Source organism: Poecilia reticulata, chromosome 16, assembly GCF_904066995.2.
Source record: "Poecilia reticulata chromosome 16, P_reticulata-male-v2, whole genome shotgun sequence".
Lineage (NCBI taxonomy): Eukaryota > Metazoa > Chordata > Actinopteri > Cyprinodontiformes > Poeciliidae > Poecilia > Poecilia reticulata.
In genome coordinates, this window is record NC_088845.1 from 13511805 (window position 1) to 13534485 (window position 22681).

Below are 22681 nucleotides of genomic sequence, written 5' to 3' on the forward strand. Positions count from 1 at the left end.
CATTCAGAGTTTTGGGTCTTGCATCTCTCAACTTTATCTTCACAATATCCTACAGATTCTCTATGGGGTTCAGGTCAGGAGAGTTGGCAGGCCAACAGTAACACCATGGTCAGTAATACCAGTGGTTTTGGCACTGTGAGCAGGTCGTGCTGAAAAATGAAATCTTCATCTTCATAAAGCTTTTCAGCAGGTGGAAGCATGAAGTGCTCCAAAGCCTCCTGATAGCTGCTGCATTGACCCTGCCCTTGATAAAACACAGTGGACCAACACCAGCAGCTGACGTGGCTCCCCAGACCATCACTGACTGTGGGTACTTGACACTGGACTTCTGGCATTTTGGCATTTCCTTCTTCCCAGTCTTCCTCCAGACTCTCGCACCTTGATTTCAGAATGACATGCAAAATTTGCTTTCATCCGAAAAAAGTACTTTGGACCACTGAGCAACAGTCCAGTGCTGCTTCTCTGTAGCCCAGGTCAGGCGCTTCTGCCGCTGTTTCTGGTTCAAAAGTGTCTTGACCTTTGACCTGGGGAATGCAGCACCTGTAGCCCATTTCCTTCACACGCCTGTGCACGGTGGCTCTGGATGTTTCTACTCCAGACTCAGTCTACTGCTTCCCCCAAGGGAATCGGCCCTTCTCCACAATCTTCCTCAGGGTCCGGTCACCTCTTCTCGTTGTGCAGCGTTTTCTGCCACACTTTTTCCTTCCCACAGAGGTGCCTTGATACAGCACTCTGGGAACAGCCTATTGGTTCAGAAATGTCTTTCTGTGTCTTACCCTCTTGCTTGAGGGTGTCAATGATGGCCTTCTGGAGAGCAGTCAGGTCAGCAGTCTGACCCATGATTGCGGTTTTGAGTAATGAACCAGGCTGTGAGTTTTTAAAAGCCTCAGGAATCTTTTGCAGGTGTTTAGAGTTACTTTGCTGATTCAGATAATTAGGTTAACTGCTCGTTCAGAGACCCTTTTCATGATATGCTAATTTTTTGAGACAGGGATTTTGGGTTTTCATGAGCTGTATGCCAAAATCATCAGTATTAAAACAATAAAAGACCTGAAATATCTCAGTTGGTGTGCAATGAATCTAAAATATATGACAGTTTAATTTTTATCATTACATTATGGAAAATAATGAACTTCATCACAATATGCAAATGTTTTGAGAAGGACCTGTATTGTAACTCATATGAAAAAAATCCATTAATTATTTATTTTTTTCCCCTACTGAATAAATGTAAAAACATTTCTGGTTTAATTTATAGACGATAAAAGTCAGACTATAGAGCTTTGATAAAACTTTTAAATCTTTTTGCACATCATTACCAGTAAATAGTCACATAGTTACGTGCATTTTTGATGCTAGATGTGCTCAGATAAGGATCGCCGACGGGTTTTAACCAGCTAATTCACTAAAGAGGAACATAAACGAACGGCTTCATGCGCGGAAGAAGTTGTGTAATCAGTGTGAGCATTAGAAGCAAACCTGCATTAAACTCCTGCGAGCGGCAACAATCTGGTGCTCTGCTGCAGCTTCAGGTGTTGCAACGCTCAGAGCATTGACCAAACAATCGGGGGAAACATTGTTGTTGTCACTCTGCGGCTGCGACAACTCAACCAGAATGAGCGCTGCACGTGTGTGCGTGTGTGTGTGTCTGTCTGGAGGAGGGACAAAAAGTCAAAGCAGCTTTATAACTGTTGCAGAGCGCCACAGTGAAATGAGAGAAATAAAATGCAAGCAGCCGGCGTTAACCACGACGACACCTGCAGGGCTGCATGTGTGCTAAAATGTGCTAGCGCGCGTTGGGGGCAGGGAGGAGCGCTCCGTGCTTTATGTGTATTCCTCCACAATTTCTCACTCTGAAAGTTTTAAAGTCGACTCTGAGGAACTGGTTCAACGTGGATGTGGATGGAAACTATTAGTGGATTAAACGCAGACTGTTTGTTTGTGATGCTTTAGGAGGAAGCCTTTTCTGTTATCCTTTACAAAATGACTAATTTTGATGAAATGTTTACCCCTGCAAATACTTTGGCAGCTCAAACACACCCACACAGGCGCGCTTTGCAGAGGGGGGGGAGGTCAGAACGCAAATGAGGAAGTGCTCAGTGACTCTGACCTTTGTGTGTTACATGCACACACAGTCATACACACCTGGAAGTAAAGGATAAACGGCAGCAGTGGCAGACAAGTGGGAAGGTTGAGACACGAAAACGTCAGAGTTTTTTCATTTCTGAACTTCTGTGAAGCACGATGGAGTAGCTGGTGGATCCACCAGTGAATGGATCTGCACAGGAAACTCCAGTGATGGAGCCGAAACCTTCTCTGCTCTCAGATTCGATGAGGTCTTGTTGTGGTCGTCATTAAGAAACAAGAAGAAACGAGAGACAGGAGCGAGAAGAAGAGGAAAAGAAAAAAGAAAAAAGCTGCGTCTCTATCTGCTGGAGGAATTCCGGCCTGTCAGCTATTTTTGTTCCTGTCTTGCTTTCACTATTTTGTGAAAGGAGACGTAAAAAGGAAGGAAGAGAGCGAACGACGCAGAAGGGGGAAGAGACAGACGTATACTGTGTGAACGTCCCGGCGAGTGACAGTTGTTTTCAGGAGCAGCTGAGAAGAGTAAGTGTTTACCTGCTTCTGGTTGGCGCTGGGTCGAGGTAGGAAGAGGTCAGACTGCAGGAAGGTGCTGAGAGGAGGAACATTTATTAGTGTTTTGTGAATGTGATGCAATAAAGCGAGAGATAGATGCGAGAGTTTTGATGTTAGGTGGAAAGACGTTCGTGTCAGTCGTCTGGTTAGCATCTGCGACAGCAGATGTGCAAGAAAGAGAGAACTCGTGTTAAAGTGCACAAGGAGAGAGGAAGTAGATAAAAAGTTAGTCTTTACTCATTTTTTTTGTGAGATTAAGGATCTAAAAGGAAAGAGAAAAGGCTTGTGCTTTTGAGTTTGCACGTGTTGCACAGGTACAAGTGACTCTTGTTCTCTCTCGTCCCAGAAAAAGTGAGGAGACGACATGGTTCGGTGAGTCAAAGCCTGCGCCGGACTCTGTAACGCTCCGTTAGTCATCTCTGGTCGTGTCTCTTTTGTGTTTGCTTGATGACAACTTCTCTGTTTCCATTCCTCCTTCTCTTGTCTTTCGCCAGACGTTCACCGACTCTGCTCTGTTCCTCTATCATGTGATTTCTCAAGACTTGTGTGCGAAACACTCTCTGCTTTAGACAAAAAGGAAGCTTTAAAGTTTAAAATCTGTGTATCCTCAAGATTTGAGTTCTTTGAATCTCTTGTTTCTGTGTAAAAGACCATTTTAAAGTTTAAATTGTGTAATCTGTGCTTTAATGTTGCTGCTAAACGCAGAATAAATCTGGATTATATGATGCATTAAGTTAAATGGAAAATATCTCAGGAATCAGCATCTCTTTAAAAAATTAGGAAAACAGGCAAACCGTAGCTGGTTAAAATGTTACCTGATCCAAAATTAAGTCGGCGACCGGGTTGATTTTCGTTTTATTTGTGGCTCATTCAAACCACAACCACAAACACTTTAAATGAAGTTTTTGATCAAAAAACAACAGATTTGTATGCTGCATTTTGCGTGTTTCTGAGCTCAGCTTTTGCGCCTCTTATCTGCATTTCTGGGTTACGGATGTTAGAAGTGAATTGCCGTAACTTCATCTTTCTTAACATAATTCAGTGAAACTGCTGATGCAATTTGCATGTTGAAAATGTTTCATAATCAAAAGTATTTCTGATTCAGAGTAGGCAGAAAGAATAAAACATTTTCTCTACAACGAGGATGCTTCTGTTGGAGTCGATGCTGAATGAAGAGCAAAATGGAAAAACACAAAATGTGATTATAGTAACTTTACTCAGAGCACTGGTTTTATTTTTATTTTTAGTTATTGTAGCTTATGTTCAGAAAGCGACCAACCCGTTCTTGTGGGTCTGTTATTTAATCTCTGTCTTGTGGTATAATGGCGCTGAGAGTCATGTTGTTTAAACCTCTTCATGGAGACAAATGCTCCTTTTTTTTTGCTTTCTGTCTCTGCTTCACTGCATGTGATGCAGGTGGTTCCACAGAGACATCACTGGCCTGCAGGCCGAGGACATCCTGAAGTCTCGAGGCATCCATGGCAGCTTTCTGGCTCGACCCAGCAAGAAAAATGTCGGCGATTTCTCCCTGTCCGTCAGGTACTAACTGGGCTTACTGAGCTCCGCCGCTCTCCTGTGGATCCTGATTTTACGCTCGCAGCTGCTTTATTTACTTCCTAATTTCCTCTGTAGACTTTAAATGTCGCTGAATACCATAAAGGTGGAGGTATTTAATGAATGTGTGGACGTCATGTGACAGAGAAAGGCTAAAAATAAAATTCTTCGCAATGCAGGTTTCTAAAAGGGGAAACTTGCTGATAAATCTGCTGTCCGCATATCAGACGTCGTGAAGCCTTTGCCCTTTAGACTCAGCCGGGTTCCACTGATCGTAAAATCATCCTCTGTTGTAGAGCTTTCCCCTCTAACAGGTGATTCATTAATGCGCCTTTCGCTGCTTCAGACACATTTCGTCGTAGAAAAGTTGTTGGAGGTTTTCTAGCGGCGCCAGGAGTAAACTGGGCCATTCAGTAACAACGTCGTCGTTGGTTTCATTATTGGGGCTTTTTTGCATGTTGAGGAGAATTTGAGGTGAAATAAATAACCACACCTAGAAATACATGCACGCTTTGCATTTTAAAGTGGAAAAATTGTCTGCAGGATGAATATTTAAACCAATGATTTTTACAAAGTTAGTGCAAAAAACGCAGCTGATTTGGAATCCTGAAATACATTTTTACCAATTGGTATTACAGATCAATAAAATTGATAGCTCTGACTGTAGCTAGATGATAAATTAGAATTAACTGGATCTTATAAATATAATTTGTGTTATAACATGGGTAAATGTATTTTTAAAAGTGAAATAATCTTCCAGTAGAACTATTGCTTTTTAATCAATATTAAGCAATCTCCCATATTTTGCTGAAAATCTACTTGTAAGTTAGTTTTGTCTTATTTCAGGTGAACTAAGATATTTGCAGTAGAAACTAGACCAAATATTTGGTCAAATTTTGTGTTTTTGCAATTTTGTGAAGTGTCTTTTACCATTTAAACATATTAATTCAGTTTTATCTGATGTAAATGCCAGATTAAACCCTGACGAGCTGGAAAAACTTTCTCACTTTCCTTTCCTTTAGGCGTTTTGTTTTTTGACTGGTTTTCTTTATTCAGGGTGAGTGAACAGGTCACCCACATCCGCATACAAAACACAGGAGACTACTACGACCTGTACGGAGGGGAGAAGTTTGCCACCCTGTCGGAGCTGGTGGAGTATTACACTGCAGAGAACGGCATCCTTCAGGACAAAGACGGGACAATCATCGAGCTCAAATATCCTGTGAACTGCTCCGACCCGACCACAGAAAGGTCTGACCTCCCTTAGTTATTCATTTCCGTGTATATAGTCATACAGAATAACCTTTCATAAGGCATGACTCTGTATGGGAAGTGTCCGTTCATATATCTCATGCACCAATCCGCTTTTTTCTCTTCCAATACCAATATCTGAGGTTTAATATCAGGTGATACCGATACGATACAGAAAAACATCGTTGAATTACTGAATTACATTTTCATTTGATAACTCTGCACCAGTTCAGCACACTGAAACACACCAGTAGCTTCACCATCTTGGTCAAACGTGGAAAAACAACGTTAATTTGTTCAGTCGGCGCATTTAGCAGTAAAACAGCCAAAGTAAAATAAATAATAAAGAAACTGAAACTGACAAAAACAAAATGTTCTAAATATTGTCTAGCCTGGTCAAAGATGTCAAACTGCAATAAACCTTTAAATGGTTCAGAAAGTGAAATTATGAATTCTAAATATAATGTAAAATAAACATAATGTCTCTCAGACATTTCCTTTTTTAAACGCAGATTTAAATGTACTAAATTACAGTTTTATTTGATAACTTTGAATAGATCTGCCGGTATGGATGTCATCGATACTCGGTCTAGAACATTTTCAACATCGGGACTGATACAGATATTAATATCGGATTGGTGGAGTTCTGATCTCATCTTCCTTTTGAACATATGTGACCAGTTTGGTCATAACTTCCTAACTTTCCTAACTGTTCTGAACCTTTATAGTGTGTTTCTAAGCACAGCTGGCTTCACATGTCATACTTTTTCCCAAAACAACAACAAGTTACTGTGCGAAAAGCTTAATATTTTTTATTCAAAGCAGTCAAACGTTGTTGAAAGAGGATATTTAGGAGCTGAAATGGGGCAAAGAATGTAAATCTGGTGGTTACGGCTCGGTAAAATGGGTCCTGGTGGTGTCCTTGATGTCCAGCGCGTGCAGCAGCAGTCGGTGTTTGACTCATTTTGTCTGTTGGCCTTTTTGGTTGGGTCTACACCTTCACTTTCAGGTTCTCTGAGACGACGTTTGGTTAGGTGGTTGGGCTAAAAATAGTCCGCCATGACCAGCTACATTTCCTCCAGCAGCCGTTATGTTGCCGTAATGTTCATTCAGTCTTTTCCTCCGGGGGATAAGCTCTCATTTAAGGAAATTTGAGGTGTTGCAGCATCTTTGTTGATCACAGTGTGAGTCAGTAATAAAACGCCCACCTTTAAAAGCTGCAGCGCATTTATTCCTACATCTGGTTCTGTTTGCTGAATTAGAAGAAACAAGAGGTAATTGGTGACATAATTCAGCTAAAATACAGTCCTGTCGTGGTATCAAGTTTAGCTGGACGATAAATTGTCCCAGAAGTTATTTCGATAAGCGATAATATTGTTGTTTTGAGACCATTTTTAAGTCATATATTGGTAAAGGCGTAATAATAAAGCAAGAACACATTCTCAAAGATCAATAAAATTTAAATTCTAATCAATATGTAACGCTGGAAGTAGAAGATGTTTTAAATAAACAAAACAACAAATAAATTGAATTATTAAGTGTCTTTAAACAAAATAATCATTCAGAAAAAGGGATAATTGAGTCCAAGGCACCAGACTGAAGACTTTTTATCAACCAGTTTTCAGTAGAAAAAGAGAAAAATGACAAATCATGCAAGTGGAAATTATTGACTTCATTTTGATTTATCAATGATTTATCACTTATTGCAACAGGTGCAACTCAATAAATTTGAATGTTATCAAAAAACATAGATTATTTCATAAACTCAATTCAAAATTTAACACAGATTTATTTTACAGTGTTTTTATCTGTTAATGTTGCTGCTGCTCTTAAAAAAATTCAATTTAGTAAAAAATTTTAAATAAAAATTTTCATTTTTTATTTGAAACTTTGGCATGAATTACTGCATCAGTGCAGCGTAGCACGGAGACGATCAGCCCAGGTTTCATTAGTAATCTGGATTATTGTTCTGGTGCCTCTCATTTCTCTCTTGGCTCACAGATTATCAATGGGGTCGAGGTCGGGTCCTGGTACTTTTGGTACCTTTGGCGGCGTGGGCAGGTCCTGCTGGGAAATTAAATCAGGTCTCCATAAAACCTTTTAGCAGAAGGAAGTACAAAGTGCTCTGAAATTTCCTGGTAGACTTCGACAGTGAACCTCAGAAACCACACTGGACCAGAACAAATAATCTCTGACTGTGAAAACTTAAATTCTAGAAACATTTGCCTCTCCACTTACTTCCAGACATGAAATTCAAACTAAAGTCTCATCTGAAAGCAGGACTTTGGACCTCTGAGCAGAAAGTCTAGTTATTTTTCTCTGCAGCCGAGATGAAACGTTCCTGATGTCTTTAATCATGTAATGTTGCTCATCTTCTGGAAACATCCGTCGTCATCCTCCATGCATTTTTTTCTACCTCATTTTTTCCTTCCACGAACTTTCCCAAAAGTGGTGAGAACATAAAATCTCTGATAAAAATCCTTCTGGTGTCATTTTCTAATTACATTTTAATAAGCTCTAAACCACAATCATTAAATACACACTTGAAATCTGTGTGTGTGTGTGTGTGTGTGTGTGTGTGTGTGTGTGTGTGTGTGTGTGTGTGTGTGTGTGTGTGTGTGTGTGTGTGTGTGTGTGCGTGTGTGTGTGCGTGTGCGTACGTGTGTGTGCGTACGTGTGTGTGCGTGTGTGTGTGTGTGACATATTTATCTATATATGAGTTTATTATGACAGAATTACGTGAATAAATTTATTATCGATGATATTCTAATTTATAAAGATGGACTTATATTTCGAAACGCTTTATCTGCTTTTTCACTCCTGTGAAATAGATGGAAAAGATTTGATCTGAGATGTTCTTCCAAAGTTTAAATTAGATCTGTATTTATTTTTTCATGCTGTCCCACAGCAGGAATCACTTTTTTAGGATCGTCAGAATGATTTATTATCTTTTAAATACTAAAACAAATTAAAATTTTTTATCTTGGATGTTTATTCTTCCAGTATATCTACATCTGTTCAACATCTTGTATTTCTACCTCCAGTTTCTCACGATTTAGTTACATATTTGTTTAGGATTTTAAAAAAGATTTTCAGTAAGAACTTGTTTTAGATCTATGTAGATCCACGTTTTCATATTTTCCTAATGCATCCATCTAAAAACTAAATATGAATTTGACATTTTGACAGCTACGTCTGGCTTCATTTTTTCACCTGAGGACGAATCAGAAACTTGATTTTGCGTTCAGAAAACTCGTCTGTCGGTTCTTGCGTTTTTGGGAAATGTGATCGTCTTTGTCACGTCTTTGTTTGGGTTTAACCAAACCCTGTGGTGATGGCAAAAAAACCCAAACTGTTATAAATCTGAGTTTTAATTGTTGGGTTCTAGTTTTAGTTCCTTTGTGAAAACTTTGTGACTGATGGTGAGATATTGGTCTTATGTGACAATAAACAAAATAAATGTTTGAGTCAGAGCTGGTTAGAGCAGCTCAAGGAAATGCAAATGAAGAAACTGGTGCATTTAATTTGTTCAAGAAAGCAGGAATCTTTCTGTTTTTAAGTTAAATTTCAGATAAAGTATTGTTCTGCCCTGGTTATTTCAGAATAACAGTATTAATGTCATACGGGTGAAATTCTTTACTATTTTTTAATTGATAAGTTGAATTAATTGTATTTCATCTACATTTTATACATTTTGCATACAATCAATCTACAGAACGATGGAAATTATGAGCAAAGGAAGTTGCAATGAGACCAAAATTTATTTCTTCGTTTGGCTTCCGCCCACAGGCTTCTATTTGTTTTTTATTTTAAGTATTACCATAGTGACGGGAAACATCATCATCCCAAAAATAAAAGCTGCAATAAATTGTCTTTAACACGTTGCTAATTCTAATATTATTTTATTATTATTATTTATTTTAAGTATGCTGCAAAATTGATCTCAGTTCACTTTTTCTTAAGTGCCAGTTTTCCTAGGAAAAGCATGTTTAGATTGAACGTGCTTTTCTTTAGCTTTCAGTTTTATGTTTAAATTGAACAAAGCAAATTGTGAAAAAATAATTATTTTTGTAAATATACACTAAAGTCTTTCTTTGGATGATTTGGTTAAATAATTCTTAAATGATTAGTCTGTCTTTAGTTTATACGGCAGATTAAAGGTAAAATCCTTGATAAAATCATCATTATTAAAAGGACTGTGACTGAGCTGTGGACATATACGTATTTCTTTTCACTTTAAGAGGAGATTTCACAAGAATTTGAATTCTACGACATATTCAGTTTATGTGCTGTGCTCTTGAATTAATTTACCAGTTTCTGCAAGGCATTAAAAAGTCTTGAATTATTGTTTTTTTTTATTTTCAGGGCGTTTATGAACCCAAACTTTCCATTCAAAGTCCTTGGCGGCGTCCTAAATTTGCACATTTGTTTATTCTTTGCTATTTCTTAAATACTGTTGTTCTTACTGATGAAACAATGTGTTATAACTCTTTGACAAAACTACAGTAGGAGTTTAAAGCTAGATATTTATTTTCAACCAGCTAATTTGTCTTGAAAATAGAGCAGTTTTATCAAGGCTTGGCATAAAATCAAGAATTTCAGTAGCTCACTCAAACCCATCTGTAAAAACCGAGACTTTTGAATGTGTTGGCACATCTTAAGCTGAACTGAAACAGGACTATACAGTAAGATTTTCAAGTAGTGCCCTTTATTCAGTTGTTTTATTATCGGAAAAACTCTCATTAGCGCCTGTTGCTAAATATAGTCTGTAGATGATACAGATAATTCACGCCTGCATGCATGCTAGACAATTCTTCCTGCTGCAGTGGCACCTTATTGAAACGCTCTACAACCTTAATTTAACCAGGAGAAAACTCCTTGAGGTCAAAGATCTCTTTTACAAGAGTTCATTTTAATGCATATTTGCTCAATTTTGCACCAGTATTTGCGTTTTTTTGCGCAGCATGCACATAAATCGAGGACGTTGCAGCTGGAGGTGGAGCTTTTCCTTCCAGCTGGAAACACTGAGCTGCTCTGATGAAGCATGCTGATGTCCAGCTAAGCCCGAGTGAAGAACACTAGTTTCTGCTGCATTTTGTGAGAATCAACTGCGAGCTGGAAGCCGTGGCCTCTAACCGCCCCACCCCTCCTCATCCTTCTCTCTCTCTTTCTGACAGTTGTCTAACTTCCCTTTTGTTTCTGCGGTTGGAAACTTTAAGTTTTGACACTTTTGAAAGCAATGGCCAGACCCCGGTGCTTGCCTTCCTCTATTGCACACTCCATCATGTTCTTGCTTACTCGCTATCTTCCTCATCTAATGCAAACTCTCTGTTGTTTCAGAAAAGTGTGCCTGCATGCATCTCCTCACGTTACCTTGCAGTGCGCTTGTCCTGATATAATTTCCCAGAAAAAGATGCAAACTCATTAAGAAAGATTTGACTTTGGTCACTAATATAAGAGATCTGCCTCAGGCTAGTTTGCAGCTTCTGCAAACCTGCATGAAAATACTTTTTTTTGGAGCGTCGTTGCATGCAGTTCTTGAATCTTATTTCATCTGGAAGAATTTCCCAAGCAGGAAAAGCAAAAAGACAAACTTGAAGCTTGCACAGAATGAAGTAGAAAACGAGAAGCAGCTAATTTACTGCAGAAGGTAGGCAAAGGGAGGGGCATTAGTGGATGTAACATATCGAAAGGGGGCAGGCTAAAAATACTCTGTCCTGTTCAGCCACGAAATCTGTCATCAGAAATTTTCCGACCGCAATGCAGGAAGTTTAGAAAAAGAAATCGAGAACTGTGCCTAAATTTAAGTCAGACTCAAGCTGCATTTGTACATTCATGGACTCAAAAATACACGGCACAGTTACGGACAAAAATAAATCCAACCTGGTTATAGCAGCTGCACATGCTGTTTTAATTCAGACGCTCTTTTTTCTTAATTGATTTTATAAGTGCTTCAGATTTAAAGTGTCGTACTCGGTTCATGATGCAGTGACCCACATCACTGACCTTAGCACAAGAGTCACAACCTCGACTTTTTCTCACCTGTGAGTCTGTGGGAGGCCGGGACAACGACAACAACAACTTGTTGGTTTCTCATACAGCAAATCTAAAAATAATGATAAAAAACTTTTCTCACAGAAAGCTTGCAGATTAAAAATACATGCAAGAGTCAGAGCGTGCATTTCACTAATATGTCGACAGCCTCACCCTGCCACACAAATTTAGTATTCATCTTGCATAACCTCTCAGGGATCTAAAAATATTATGTAATTTCACTGTTGAGCATGTGGGAATGTTATTTATACAACTGACTTTGTGAAACAAAGAATGTGGTTTACCCTGCCTGCAAAAGAACACAGCAAAGCTTAAAAATAAGTACACCCTTGATCAGTTCTAGGGTGTTCCTGGATGATGCAACCTTTGCCAGGTTATAAAATAATTTTCATCTGACCACTTGCACTCAAAACAACATGCTGTGCATTGTGAATGCTAAGATGAAGCTAAATTGAAGCCCATGCCAATGCAAAGCATGCACAAAAGTACTTAAAACCTCAAATTTACATTCTTACATTTCTTGTTTACCGTTTTTTAGTTTGTACTGAGTGACCAAAATAAGCAAAACAGATGGTAAAGCCAGATTATTTTAAAAAGAGGCATTGTAGGTACCTCATCAGTATCAGTAATCATTTAATTATTAAATTAATTTAAATACCAATGTGGTAAACATATTTTTATCAGTTTGCGTCCAACCTATTTGACATTTATTTTGAGGTAAAGCAAACTTGCCTAACATAAAATAATGTTATTTCTTTTAAACACTGAACAAGAACATCAACACTAGGGTAACGTGAGCTCATCCTGCATAAAAGCTGCACAAAAAGCTAAAGAAGTGGGAAAATAAAAATAGATGTGCCTTCACATAAGCATATAACATCACTGAGCAGAAGCTCCCCAAGCAGGAGCTGCAAGTTTAGTTTGGACCTGAGCAAAGAATATACACTCATATACCACGTCATGTCTCAGATGGTGCTGGTAAGTTTTTGTTAGTGTGGACTTGTGGTGCAGCAGAGGAAATAAAGCTGTTCTGAGAAATTTCACACTGGTGCAAAAAAGTTATTTTTGGCAGTGCAAGATTTCAGGTCACATTTTTATTAAGGATTGTTCTTTGATTTCCTCTGAAGGTCAAAGAGCACAGGATGAGGCTGAGTGATGAAATGATAAAATAAATTAGCTACAGCCTAGGCAGCATTATGTCATTAAATCTATTTTAATATTATAGGACACCTCGGCAGAAAATTATAAAACATACACAGGCTGTTATTTGACATTAAAAAAAAAGCTTTTAGCATTTTGGACAGCTACGACTGAAGTCAGAATGTGTCAGAAATTTGGGCTGTGCGTGTGGATAATTTGCATCATGAACTAATGTGTCTGTCAGACTAATAAAGTAAGACATAACATGATGTTTGAAGAAACTTTTTGTTAGAGGAACTACATTTCAGATTTTGCATGTGCATTTTAGTTAATCTTTTATCATGATGTTGCATTTAAATCTGAGAGAAAGGCATCATTTTCATCATTAATGGTTTATTACGTTAAAATTACTTCCAGTCGATTAACCAATAACGTCCTTTTAGGCCTTCATTTTATTTTGTAGTTCTGCCGCCATCCAGCAGAGGGCGCCGCTCCTTAAGCGGAGCCACTTTATTCAGGAATAAAGATGGCGGCGCCTATCAGAACGGTAAAGAAAAACGGTTCAGAACCCGGTGTAGTATGGAAAAAAAAAGTTCTTTATGCGGTTCTGTTTTGAAATATCAACAGTGGACAACTTCTTTAAGTTTCATTTTATTAACGTTTATTCAGCCGAGGTGCTGCACGACGGAGTAGCTTTAGCATATTGTGAAAAATGTAGCCGTTTATGTTATGGGGACGGTTGGTCCAGTTGATACAAGAGAAAACTCCGGTTTTTAAGAAAACAGCGGCTTATCGATTAATGGTTAAACTTTAGACTAACTCATTAATCGATAACGTGTACCTCTATACCCACCCCTGTCTTTATAAAGCTTTAGATCCTGAAGGGAGTTGATTTAATAAATGTGTTGGCATGGTTTCTGGGAGGGTAATCACAAAAGTAATGTCCTAAAACTCACTTCCTCAGCCGCTCATTAGTCATTTTGTCCCTGTGGAAGTTTGCGATTGGTTTCTAACTTTTAAAATGTTGTTAGTTAAACTTTCTTTCTTAAAATGCTGACTTTTTTAGATGATTAATCTTGACGCCGCAAGCCAGTGAAATTCACGGATGTTCTCTCATCTTGGCCAGAGCTGCTGCAGCCTTTGTCTTCTCAGGATGAGGCTGTGAAACTTTACCGTACAAACGTGTCTAATTTACCCCGGAGATTTTAAAATGTGAATCATGAGTGTGCCTCTGCCTCCCCCTCAGGTGGTACCATGGTCACCTGTCCGGCCCAAACGCAGAGAAGCTGCTCACCGCCCGAGACGAGCCGGGCACTTTCCTGGTCAGAGAGTCGCTGTCCAAACCTGGAGACTTTGTCCTCTCTGTCCTGACTGATGAAATAAGCAAAAACGGATCGAAGAGGGTCTCTCACATCAAGATAATATGCCAGGTGTGTGTCTTTTTTAAGTCTCTCTTTTTTTTTCCCTCTCCTGTGACTAAACAGAAATAGGAGGGTGTAAAACCGACTCACATCATGCAACAATACTGAGGGTTATTCCCAGAGTTGTGCAGTGAGGGCTAAAATAAAATTTCATTTCCCTGTCTTATGCAATAACAGATTTTTGTTCCTAATTCAACTGTCAGGTGTTGACCATCTGTTCTTTGTGGCTGCTAAAGTATTAAAAATTATTTTCTGTAAAAAGTCAAGAAAAGGAAACCGTTTTCTGGCCACATTAGGTGTTGATTTCTGCATAAGCAGAAATGAGAAGAAGTTTGTAAATAATCACTTTCTAAGTCATCATCGCTGTTGCGATTTTATTTTTAGCTCACTGAATTCACTATTTAGCCTGTTTAAATGGAAGCTATTGTTCCTGTACGATGGAAAAGATCTCTTAAGGCTCTTAAAGGTGATTTTTAAGAAGCTTGCAGCTCAGATCAGGTGCAGTTTCACGGTCCATCGCGCTCTAATCCTCTGAGTTTGCTTCTGTTAAAAGCAGCAGATGAATATGGCACCATGCACTGACAGGGAATTGCCCAATTATTTACACCTCTCAAACCTTTTCACAGTTTTTCATGCTGTGCCCACAAACTTCAATGTGTTTTATTTCAATTTTCTGTTTCACACCAACACAAAGTAGTGCTTAATTGTGTCGTTGAAAGAAAAAGATGCAATGTTTTTTTTTTTTTTTTACAATTACCTGAAAAGTGTGGTGTACATTTTTATTGAGCTTTTTTTTTTTACTTTTTCCTTCTCAACCAGCTTTGCATACCAGCAGACAGAAATTTGTGTACATTTTTGTTTTCAAAATAGAGTAAAAATAAATTTTCACCTTAGATTCTCAATCAGATTTAAGTGTGGACTTTAACTAGGCTGTCTAATACTGCAAAATGCTACTTTCTAATAGAGGTGAGCGATGCTGACTTAGTTTTACTGACTTAGTATTACCGTGATAGCGATAATTATTTATTTAATACTTTATTTACTTTATTACAGCCTTTAATGCACAGCCATTAATATATATATATATTAATTTACCATCAATGACTGAAATTTTTCATGAGCTTAAATCTAAATTCTTATCATGATAGGACATTTTTCATGAATAAATTATAAATGATGCCCATCGCTACTTTTTAATCTACCGACTGTATGTGTATGTCTAGATCCAGTCCGGTTTTCTTCCAGAACGGCTCTTCATTTAGCTCCATGCATTTCCACTTCTCCTCACACCAGCTGAAGAAAAGTGTCCCCACAGCATGATGCTGCCACCGCTATTTTTCATCACGTTATGTGCAGTGTCATTTTTGCATGTCAGACAGAACGTTCCATTTTGGTCTCTTCTGACCACAGAACTTTCTTCCACGTGTTTGTTGTGTCCCCTGCATGGCTTGTGGTAACGACCAGATTCTCCTGTCGGAGCTTTGGGTCTCTGCAGCTCCTCCAGAGTTACCGACGGCCTTTTGGCTGCTTCTGTGTTTTCTGCTCTTCGTCCTTGCCTGTCAGTTAAACCATTTGTAAGAGAATCAGATTCAGCCCTTTATTTCTGTCCCAATGGGCAATTAATTTTACAGCAAGTCACAACAAAAACACACCAACAATTGATATTTAGCTAGAAGGAAAAAATATTAATTACAAATTTATATTAAAAAAATTATACTAAAAATGTTCATACATATGACCATGTCTTGGAAGGCTTACTGTTTTTAGATTACTGGCTATTTTATGCCTTTGCAGAACAGTTGTGAATCTCACTGGTGTAACTTTTAAAGGTAATTGACTGCACTGGATTTTAATTTATTGTTACTGTGCTAAAGCGAGTTGAATAAACATGCATGGTGTATTTTTTTAAAAAGTTTTATTTGTGTGAAAAAAAGTTTAAAATGATTTATTCTCTCCACTTACTACTTTTATGCTACTTTTTGCTGTTCTTTTGCATAAAATCGTCATTAAATACAACAAAGTTTGAAAAAATTAAACTACAGTAGGCATTGAGGCATGGCAGTGGGAATTTATCTTATTTACAACCAACTAATTTCTCTTGAAAATGTAGCATTTTTAACAAGGTTTGGCATAAAATCTGAGTTTTTAGTAGTTGACTCAAACTCTTCTGTATTACTGACTCTTGTTTGAAGGTGTTAGAGCGTCTGAGACTGAACTCAACTAACATTTTAAATAAATACAACCAAGTTTTAAAAAGTGAAAACTGGAGTTGTCAGTGAGTCAAGTTTATGACCAGTTTTACAGTTTTATGACTAGGTCAAAAATACTCCTTGCATGGTTTATTTAACTTTAATTACTTGATATTTTAATTGCATGGCTTTTCTTTGAATCCTTTCTTCATCTTTATGAGGTTTGTTTATTTGATGTTTGATCAAGTACACGTTAACGGTGTGATTCTTTGTGATTTGTGCAGAATGACCGGTACACGGTCGGAGGCTCAGACATGTTCGACACGCTGACAGACCTGGTGGATTTCTACAAGCGCAAAGGCATCGAGGAGATTTCTGGAAACTGGGTCCATCTCAGACAGGTCTGACTTATTTATGAAACTGCAGTGAGTGTGCAACGCAGCTCACAGCGTGGCCACAATGATAGGAAAAATTAACTCACACATTTGCATTTGGCCTTTAAGGGGTGAGGTGTGGCGCTTTCATTAGCGTGTCTTTGATCTCGTGTCCTTTTTCTTCTTCCTGCAGCCCTATTTCTCCACCAGGGTGATCGCGTCAGACATCGACAGCCGAGTGAAGCAGTTGGACCTCACCTCAGACAAGCCGCTCGAGGGCGAAGGAGAAAAGAGCAAAGCTGGCTTCTGGGAAGAATTCGATGTGAGATTAATCTGGCCGTAGTCGTATTTATATCAATGAGTTGGTGTTTTGTTGATTTTTTTTTTTTTTTCTTTTTTAACGGGTGAAACACAGGAACCTCCCGAAGTGGGCCAAATTAAAATAAACACCAGTCGCCTTTTCAGAAACTTTCCATCAGCATTTCTACTTTCACTTCATTATTACAGGGCAGAAACTAGGGCAGACATTGTGTGCGACTCTTGTGGGGGTAATATACAAGACGAGCCTTAACGGGCGTACGATGACATACGATGTCAGCAATTTATGATCAGAGTTAACGGCAGGGTTTGCAAAATGAGTGACATCTTTTTCATTACCGATTTATCTGAGTGTATTTTTAGCAGATGAACTCACTGTTGCTATTAAACATGGCTATTCTGAGCTGGGAGCATTAGCAAACCTAAACCTACTTCAGTTTATGAAGCATAAACTCTGAGAGAAGCAACAAGAGTTCACAGCTGGAAGCTAAAATTAGGATGTTTCAGATTACCCCCCGACCATGTGTCATTTACATACATGTTAATGTTACTTCATGATAATAGTGGAGGAAATATTCAGACATATTAGTCAAATAAGACTTCATTAAAATACATAAGGTTTATATGTAAACGGTGCTTCTTTTGACTTTTATATTTGAGATGATATCAGCTTCCTCTTATTTCTTAATTCTTTGCTTCACAGTTTTTTAATCTTTCAAGGTGTCTACTGAATTTTCCTCTACACTCTGAAAGTATTTCCGGCAGATTTCTCTCCCATTTTATAATTATTTTGGAGGGGGGGGGGTTGTTGCTGAGCTCCTTAGATCAAGTTCACAACAACTAAACAAAAAGTCTTAAATTTTAGTTTTGATGCCTTTGTTCCTAGCAGCCTGTCACAAAGACTTTCTTTCTGCAATAACATTCAGGGCTAAAACTGGGCAGTTTTTGCCAGAACAGTGATTAAAAAAGAAATAATTGTTCAGATCTTGTGTCAAAAGTTTACAGGAGTTTTTAATGTTTCATAAGATCACCTCTTTCAGATGCTTGTTTGTCTGCTGTAAGGTTTCTGGCCTCACACTTCTTCTTTTGTCTTCTTCTTGTTAAATTTCCTCTTTTTTTTTTTGACACTGCACATCATACCGAAGTTTTTTTTTATCTGAAACATCCAAAAACAAAAAAATCTGCCTCAGTTCTGGAAAAGCTGAAGAAACTCAAACGGACTCGGGACTATTTCGGCCGTATCAGACCAACATTTAAGCTGAAATGAGAAATTTAAACAAAAATATATGTTTGTTAGATGATTCGGGTAAATGTAACACTGCATGAGAATTGCAGTGACTTTTTAATCTGACTTTTTAAATCTGAATTCAAAAAGTCCGATTTTATGTTGGTTTTTACTGGTGAGAAACTGCAAGTGGCTCACCTGTTTTTATTAAATAGCTTTATTCAACTATAAGCAAAAGTTTAGAGTTTTCATTTTTATATTTCATATATTTTATATTTTTATTTCTAAATAAAATACTACAAACCTGGACAACTATCAAAGGATGCTTCATCCATTGCCTTGAACATGTGTTTAAAATCACTTGGCTTAATTAAGAAACACAAAGCGTTTCTGCTGAAACGATCAAACTACTGCATGTCTCAACCTGCTTCAGGCTATTGCATAAATAAATAATGGTTTATGTTAATGTAAACAAGCTATAAATATTAACATAAATGTATTATTATTGCAGTAATATTTTATTTTACTTAAAGCAATATTTAATTGTGAAATGTTGCCCAGCCTAATTATGAAGCAGCATAATGGAGAGATAATCCATATTAGTAAATGTAGTTTAATCCCGCCCATTTTATTCCACTGGTTTAAAATCTGGTGGCTTTAATGTAAAGCTGCGTCTTAATTGGTCAAATGAGAATATGCGTCTTTGTTGCATTTCTTGTTTTGTGTAAATCTGACCTGGTTAATGTTAAATTTTGATATTAAACGTAGTTGTGTGACTTCTTGTGCCGACAGGCTCTCCAGAAGATGGAGGCGAAGGTGAAGAAGAGCAGAGAGGAAGGTCAAAGACCAGAGAATAAGAGCAAAAACAGATACAAGAACATCCTTCCATGTGAGTTTGATTCTGTAAATAAGATCCACGCATTCTGCTGCTGAATTCGACCAATTACGCCGTTTCCTCACGCCGTTTGTTTTCTCTCGCAAGTCAACGACACCAGAGTCATCCTGCAGAACACTGATCCCAACGTTGTCGGCTCAGATTACATAAACGCCAATTACGTGAAAGTAAGTCCCTGCAGACTCAAAGGCAAACGGCACCGGGCTCGTTGGTTTGTTTGTGTGTTGATTCTCTGATCCGTCTTTGCAGGACAAACTCTGGGAGGCCGGAGGACAGAAAGTTTACATCGCCACCCAGGGTTGCCTAGCAACAACTGTGAACGACTTCTGGCAGATGGTGTGGCAAGAGAAAACGCATGTGATCGTCATGACGACACGAGAGGTTGAGAAAGGCCGGGTGGGTATCAAAAAATATGCTAAACTTATCATTAGGCATCATTAAAAACATTTGAACTGATAAAAATAAGTTATTAGGATTAATTAGAAAAAGAAGTTATTATAGTTTAGATAGAAAGAAAACCATGAATACAGTGGGAAAATAATTACTCTCTACGCTTTTCTACATTTTGTCATTTTCTTGTTTCAAAATGACGAAGGGGGAAGACCTCCTTTACTCTGATGACCCTAAATAAACTCCAGTGCAATCAATTTGCTTCACCAGCTACTTCATTATTAAACACTGTGCAGTTTAGTCTCTGCATAAATAAAGTTACTTTGAGATGACCTCACATGTTTATATTGTAAAACGTAGCAAACACATGGAACACCACGTCACCCTGAATATACCACAGTGAAACACGGTGGTGGTGGCAGCATGCTGTGTGGCTAGTTTTCTTCAGCAGAAGTTGAGAAACTGATCAGAGTTGATGGAAAAATGGACGGATGGGCAACACAGACACTAAACACACAACCAGAGCAAAAGCTAAATTCAGAATCAAAATCTGTAAACTTGGAAAATTAAGGGAGTGTGGTTAAACATAAGTGCACGCCACACTTTTCAGATTTTATTTGTAAAAATCTCCAAGTGTAATTTCTTTTCTATTTCACAGTTATGTTTCTATTTCACAGTTATGTTTCTATTGGGATTTATTTGAAATCCCAATAAAATACACTGAAGTTTGTGGTTTTAATGTGACTCGGTTGGAAAAAAGTTCTGGGGTAGTTAACAGTTCTGTGAGTGAAAAAGAGGAAGGTGCTAAAGTATAATAATTGTCATGCAATTTTTGTGACAACTTTGAACTTCTGAAGTGCAGAAAAAGCAAATGACTCGTTGATAAACGTGTTTGTTCTCTCTAACGTTGTGCAGAATAAATGTGTGCCGTACTGGCCTGATTGCCAAGAACCCAAGGAGGTCGGCGCCTACGTGGTTTCCTGCGAGTCGGAGTTGGAAGCTACGGATTACAAAGTCCGACTTTTGCATATTGCTCCTGTGAACCAGGTATTTTGTATTTGTATTTATTTATTCATTTAAAAGTGGTTTGTAAAAACAAATAATGCAAGTCACCAGTAGAGCATATGTGCATAAATAACCAAGATCAAAATAATTAGCTTACCGCTACTTTTCTGTTTGAAAATGAGTATGAAGAAGTGAACGTTTGTTTAATCCTAATTTAGTTAAATATATCACCTACGGACTCAGTAATTAAAAGCATGTTGTGGTGTTTATATGTCTGTTAAATTTATATGCTAAAGAACTGACAAGTTATTTTTTATAAAACAGGGTTATTACAAACTGACAAGAAAATGTACTGACCCATAATAACAACTAGACCTACAGCATCAGAATATTTACCAACTCTTTGCCAATGTACACCAAATAATATACTTTATAACCTGAGTTACATAACAAATGAAATAAAATAAAAAACTAGTGATGTTAATAAAGATAGTAGAATAACAACGATTGTCTACTAGTAATGGTAAAAGTAGCAGAAGTAATTAACTTTCAAACCTCTTAACATCTGCACATTTGTGTGAACGTATCTTTAGTTTCTTTTAGTGACTTTTTAAGTTTGTTTTATCCGCAGCCCAAGCTCTCCCGTCCCATTTGGCACTACCAGTACCTCAGCTGGCCGGACCACGGCGTCCCCCAGCAGCCGGGCGGCGTCCTCAGCTTCCTCACACAAGTCAACGCTAAGCAGGCCGAATACCCCGAGGCCGGCCCCATGATCATCCACTGCAGGTACCCACCGGCTAAACCCCGAAAGCGTAGCGCGGCGTCTTGTTTTGTTGCAAAGCACATGCTTCATAATCCTGCGCTATCAGGTAATGCTTTAAGATTAAAAAGAACATTTTTCCAGGATTACGATTGGTATGGCTGTAAGTCTTGGAGTTTGTTTTCTATAGGATTTGAGGCCAGTTTCATTTTGCAGCACAGAAAAGAAAAAAATGTGTTTATTGAAATAATTGCCTTAGAATTAGGGCTGCACACTATTAGGAAAACATGCAGAAGTTCTGGTGAATTTTGCATTAACACTGTGACTTGCACTAAATAAAGGGTAGTCGTGTTTTTCTGCTTTAAATTCACAGCAGATATATATAGATCCCAGATTAGGAGACGTCTGTCTAGCCACTGGGAAAAATTTATTTTATTCATCTAATCAACAGCATGAAGATTTTATTGAAAAACAGTGTTCTGTACAGCTGCAACAAAGCTAAAGAAACCGTAAAAACGCTATACTAGGCTGTTTTAGGTTGGGATAATGACTTTATATTCTTGTGTCAGTATATTTAATATGTAAGCATGTAACATGACTTTACATGCTTACTCAGCTAAAACGTTGATCTGCAAATCAACAAAATGAGCAATGCGGAGATCACCAATGTTGGGAAAAGTTGAGACCTTAAGGTGTGTTTACACCAAGCGCGGTTTGAGCGTCAGGCGTGTTTGGTTTACATTCAAAGTCTTAAGTGGAGGCGAGTGGAGGTCGAGTTGAGGGCGCGTCGCGTTTCATGTGTCTAGTGCAGCACAATTTGAAGAGTTTGGAGCGTTTGACACGTCCAACGCATCCGACACACCTGGCAAGTAGGCTGGCAACGATCAACTGCTAGAGCGATTGTGACGCGTCTGACGTGTCAAAATCGCCTCCAGATAGACTTTAAATGTAAACCTGACCCACAAAACGCTTCGGTGTAGAGCAAAATGTCAAGCGTCTGGATTCAAAGTGCACACGGATTAAACATGAAGCATCAGAAGAGTTTTTCATGAAGGCAGCGCATTTGGTGTGAAATGTTGGGTTACATCTGTTAAAATATTTATCAATATTTATCACCTCTAACTTTATTTGTTGTAATTAGGCCTGTCGCAATAAACGATAAATCAATTAATCGGACGATAAAAAAAAACCTATCGAGATCATTTTAATTATCGTCTTTATCGTCTCTTCCTGCCTTTTTTCTTTCTGTTGATGACGCTGAGTGAAAAAGGCTCAGCTCCGTTGCTCTCCACTGACCCTCCCTTCCTCATTTCCTTAGTCTAATGTCCAGCATACACTACACGACTTGTCGGCCCATTTTCAAACCCTGAAAGACACATTAGCCGACAGAAATCCTAGGTATAACGGTTCGATCGGGTTTATCGTGCCGTGTGATGTCCAGCCACATGGGCACATAATAATGGCTACA

General features: G+C 38.3%; 1 protein-coding gene across 3 annotated transcripts in view; it reads left to right on the top strand.

The window, feature by feature from the left end:
* The window catches only part of ptpn6 (protein tyrosine phosphatase non-receptor type 6), a 34216-nt gene that overhangs the window by 3308 nt on the left and 8227 nt on the right, over positions 1-22681 (top strand). Inside the window, exons 1-12 of one of the 3 annotated variants that reach the window (XM_008431426.3) lie at positions 1798-2607; positions 2984-3009; positions 4054-4176; positions 5248-5442; positions 13883-14066; positions 16531-16647; positions 16814-16942; positions 18956-19052; positions 19146-19225; positions 19308-19454; positions 20364-20495; positions 21085-21239. In XM_008431426.3, the coding sequence (XP_008429648.1) occupies positions 3002-3009; positions 4054-4176; positions 5248-5442; positions 13883-14066; positions 16531-16647; positions 16814-16942; positions 18956-19052; positions 19146-19225; positions 19308-19454; positions 20364-20495; positions 21085-21239 (1367 nt within the window). In that variant the 5' untranslated portion in view covers positions 1798-2607; positions 2984-3001. The other 2 variants (XM_017309240.2, XM_081597326.1) reach the window with 2 other exon arrangements.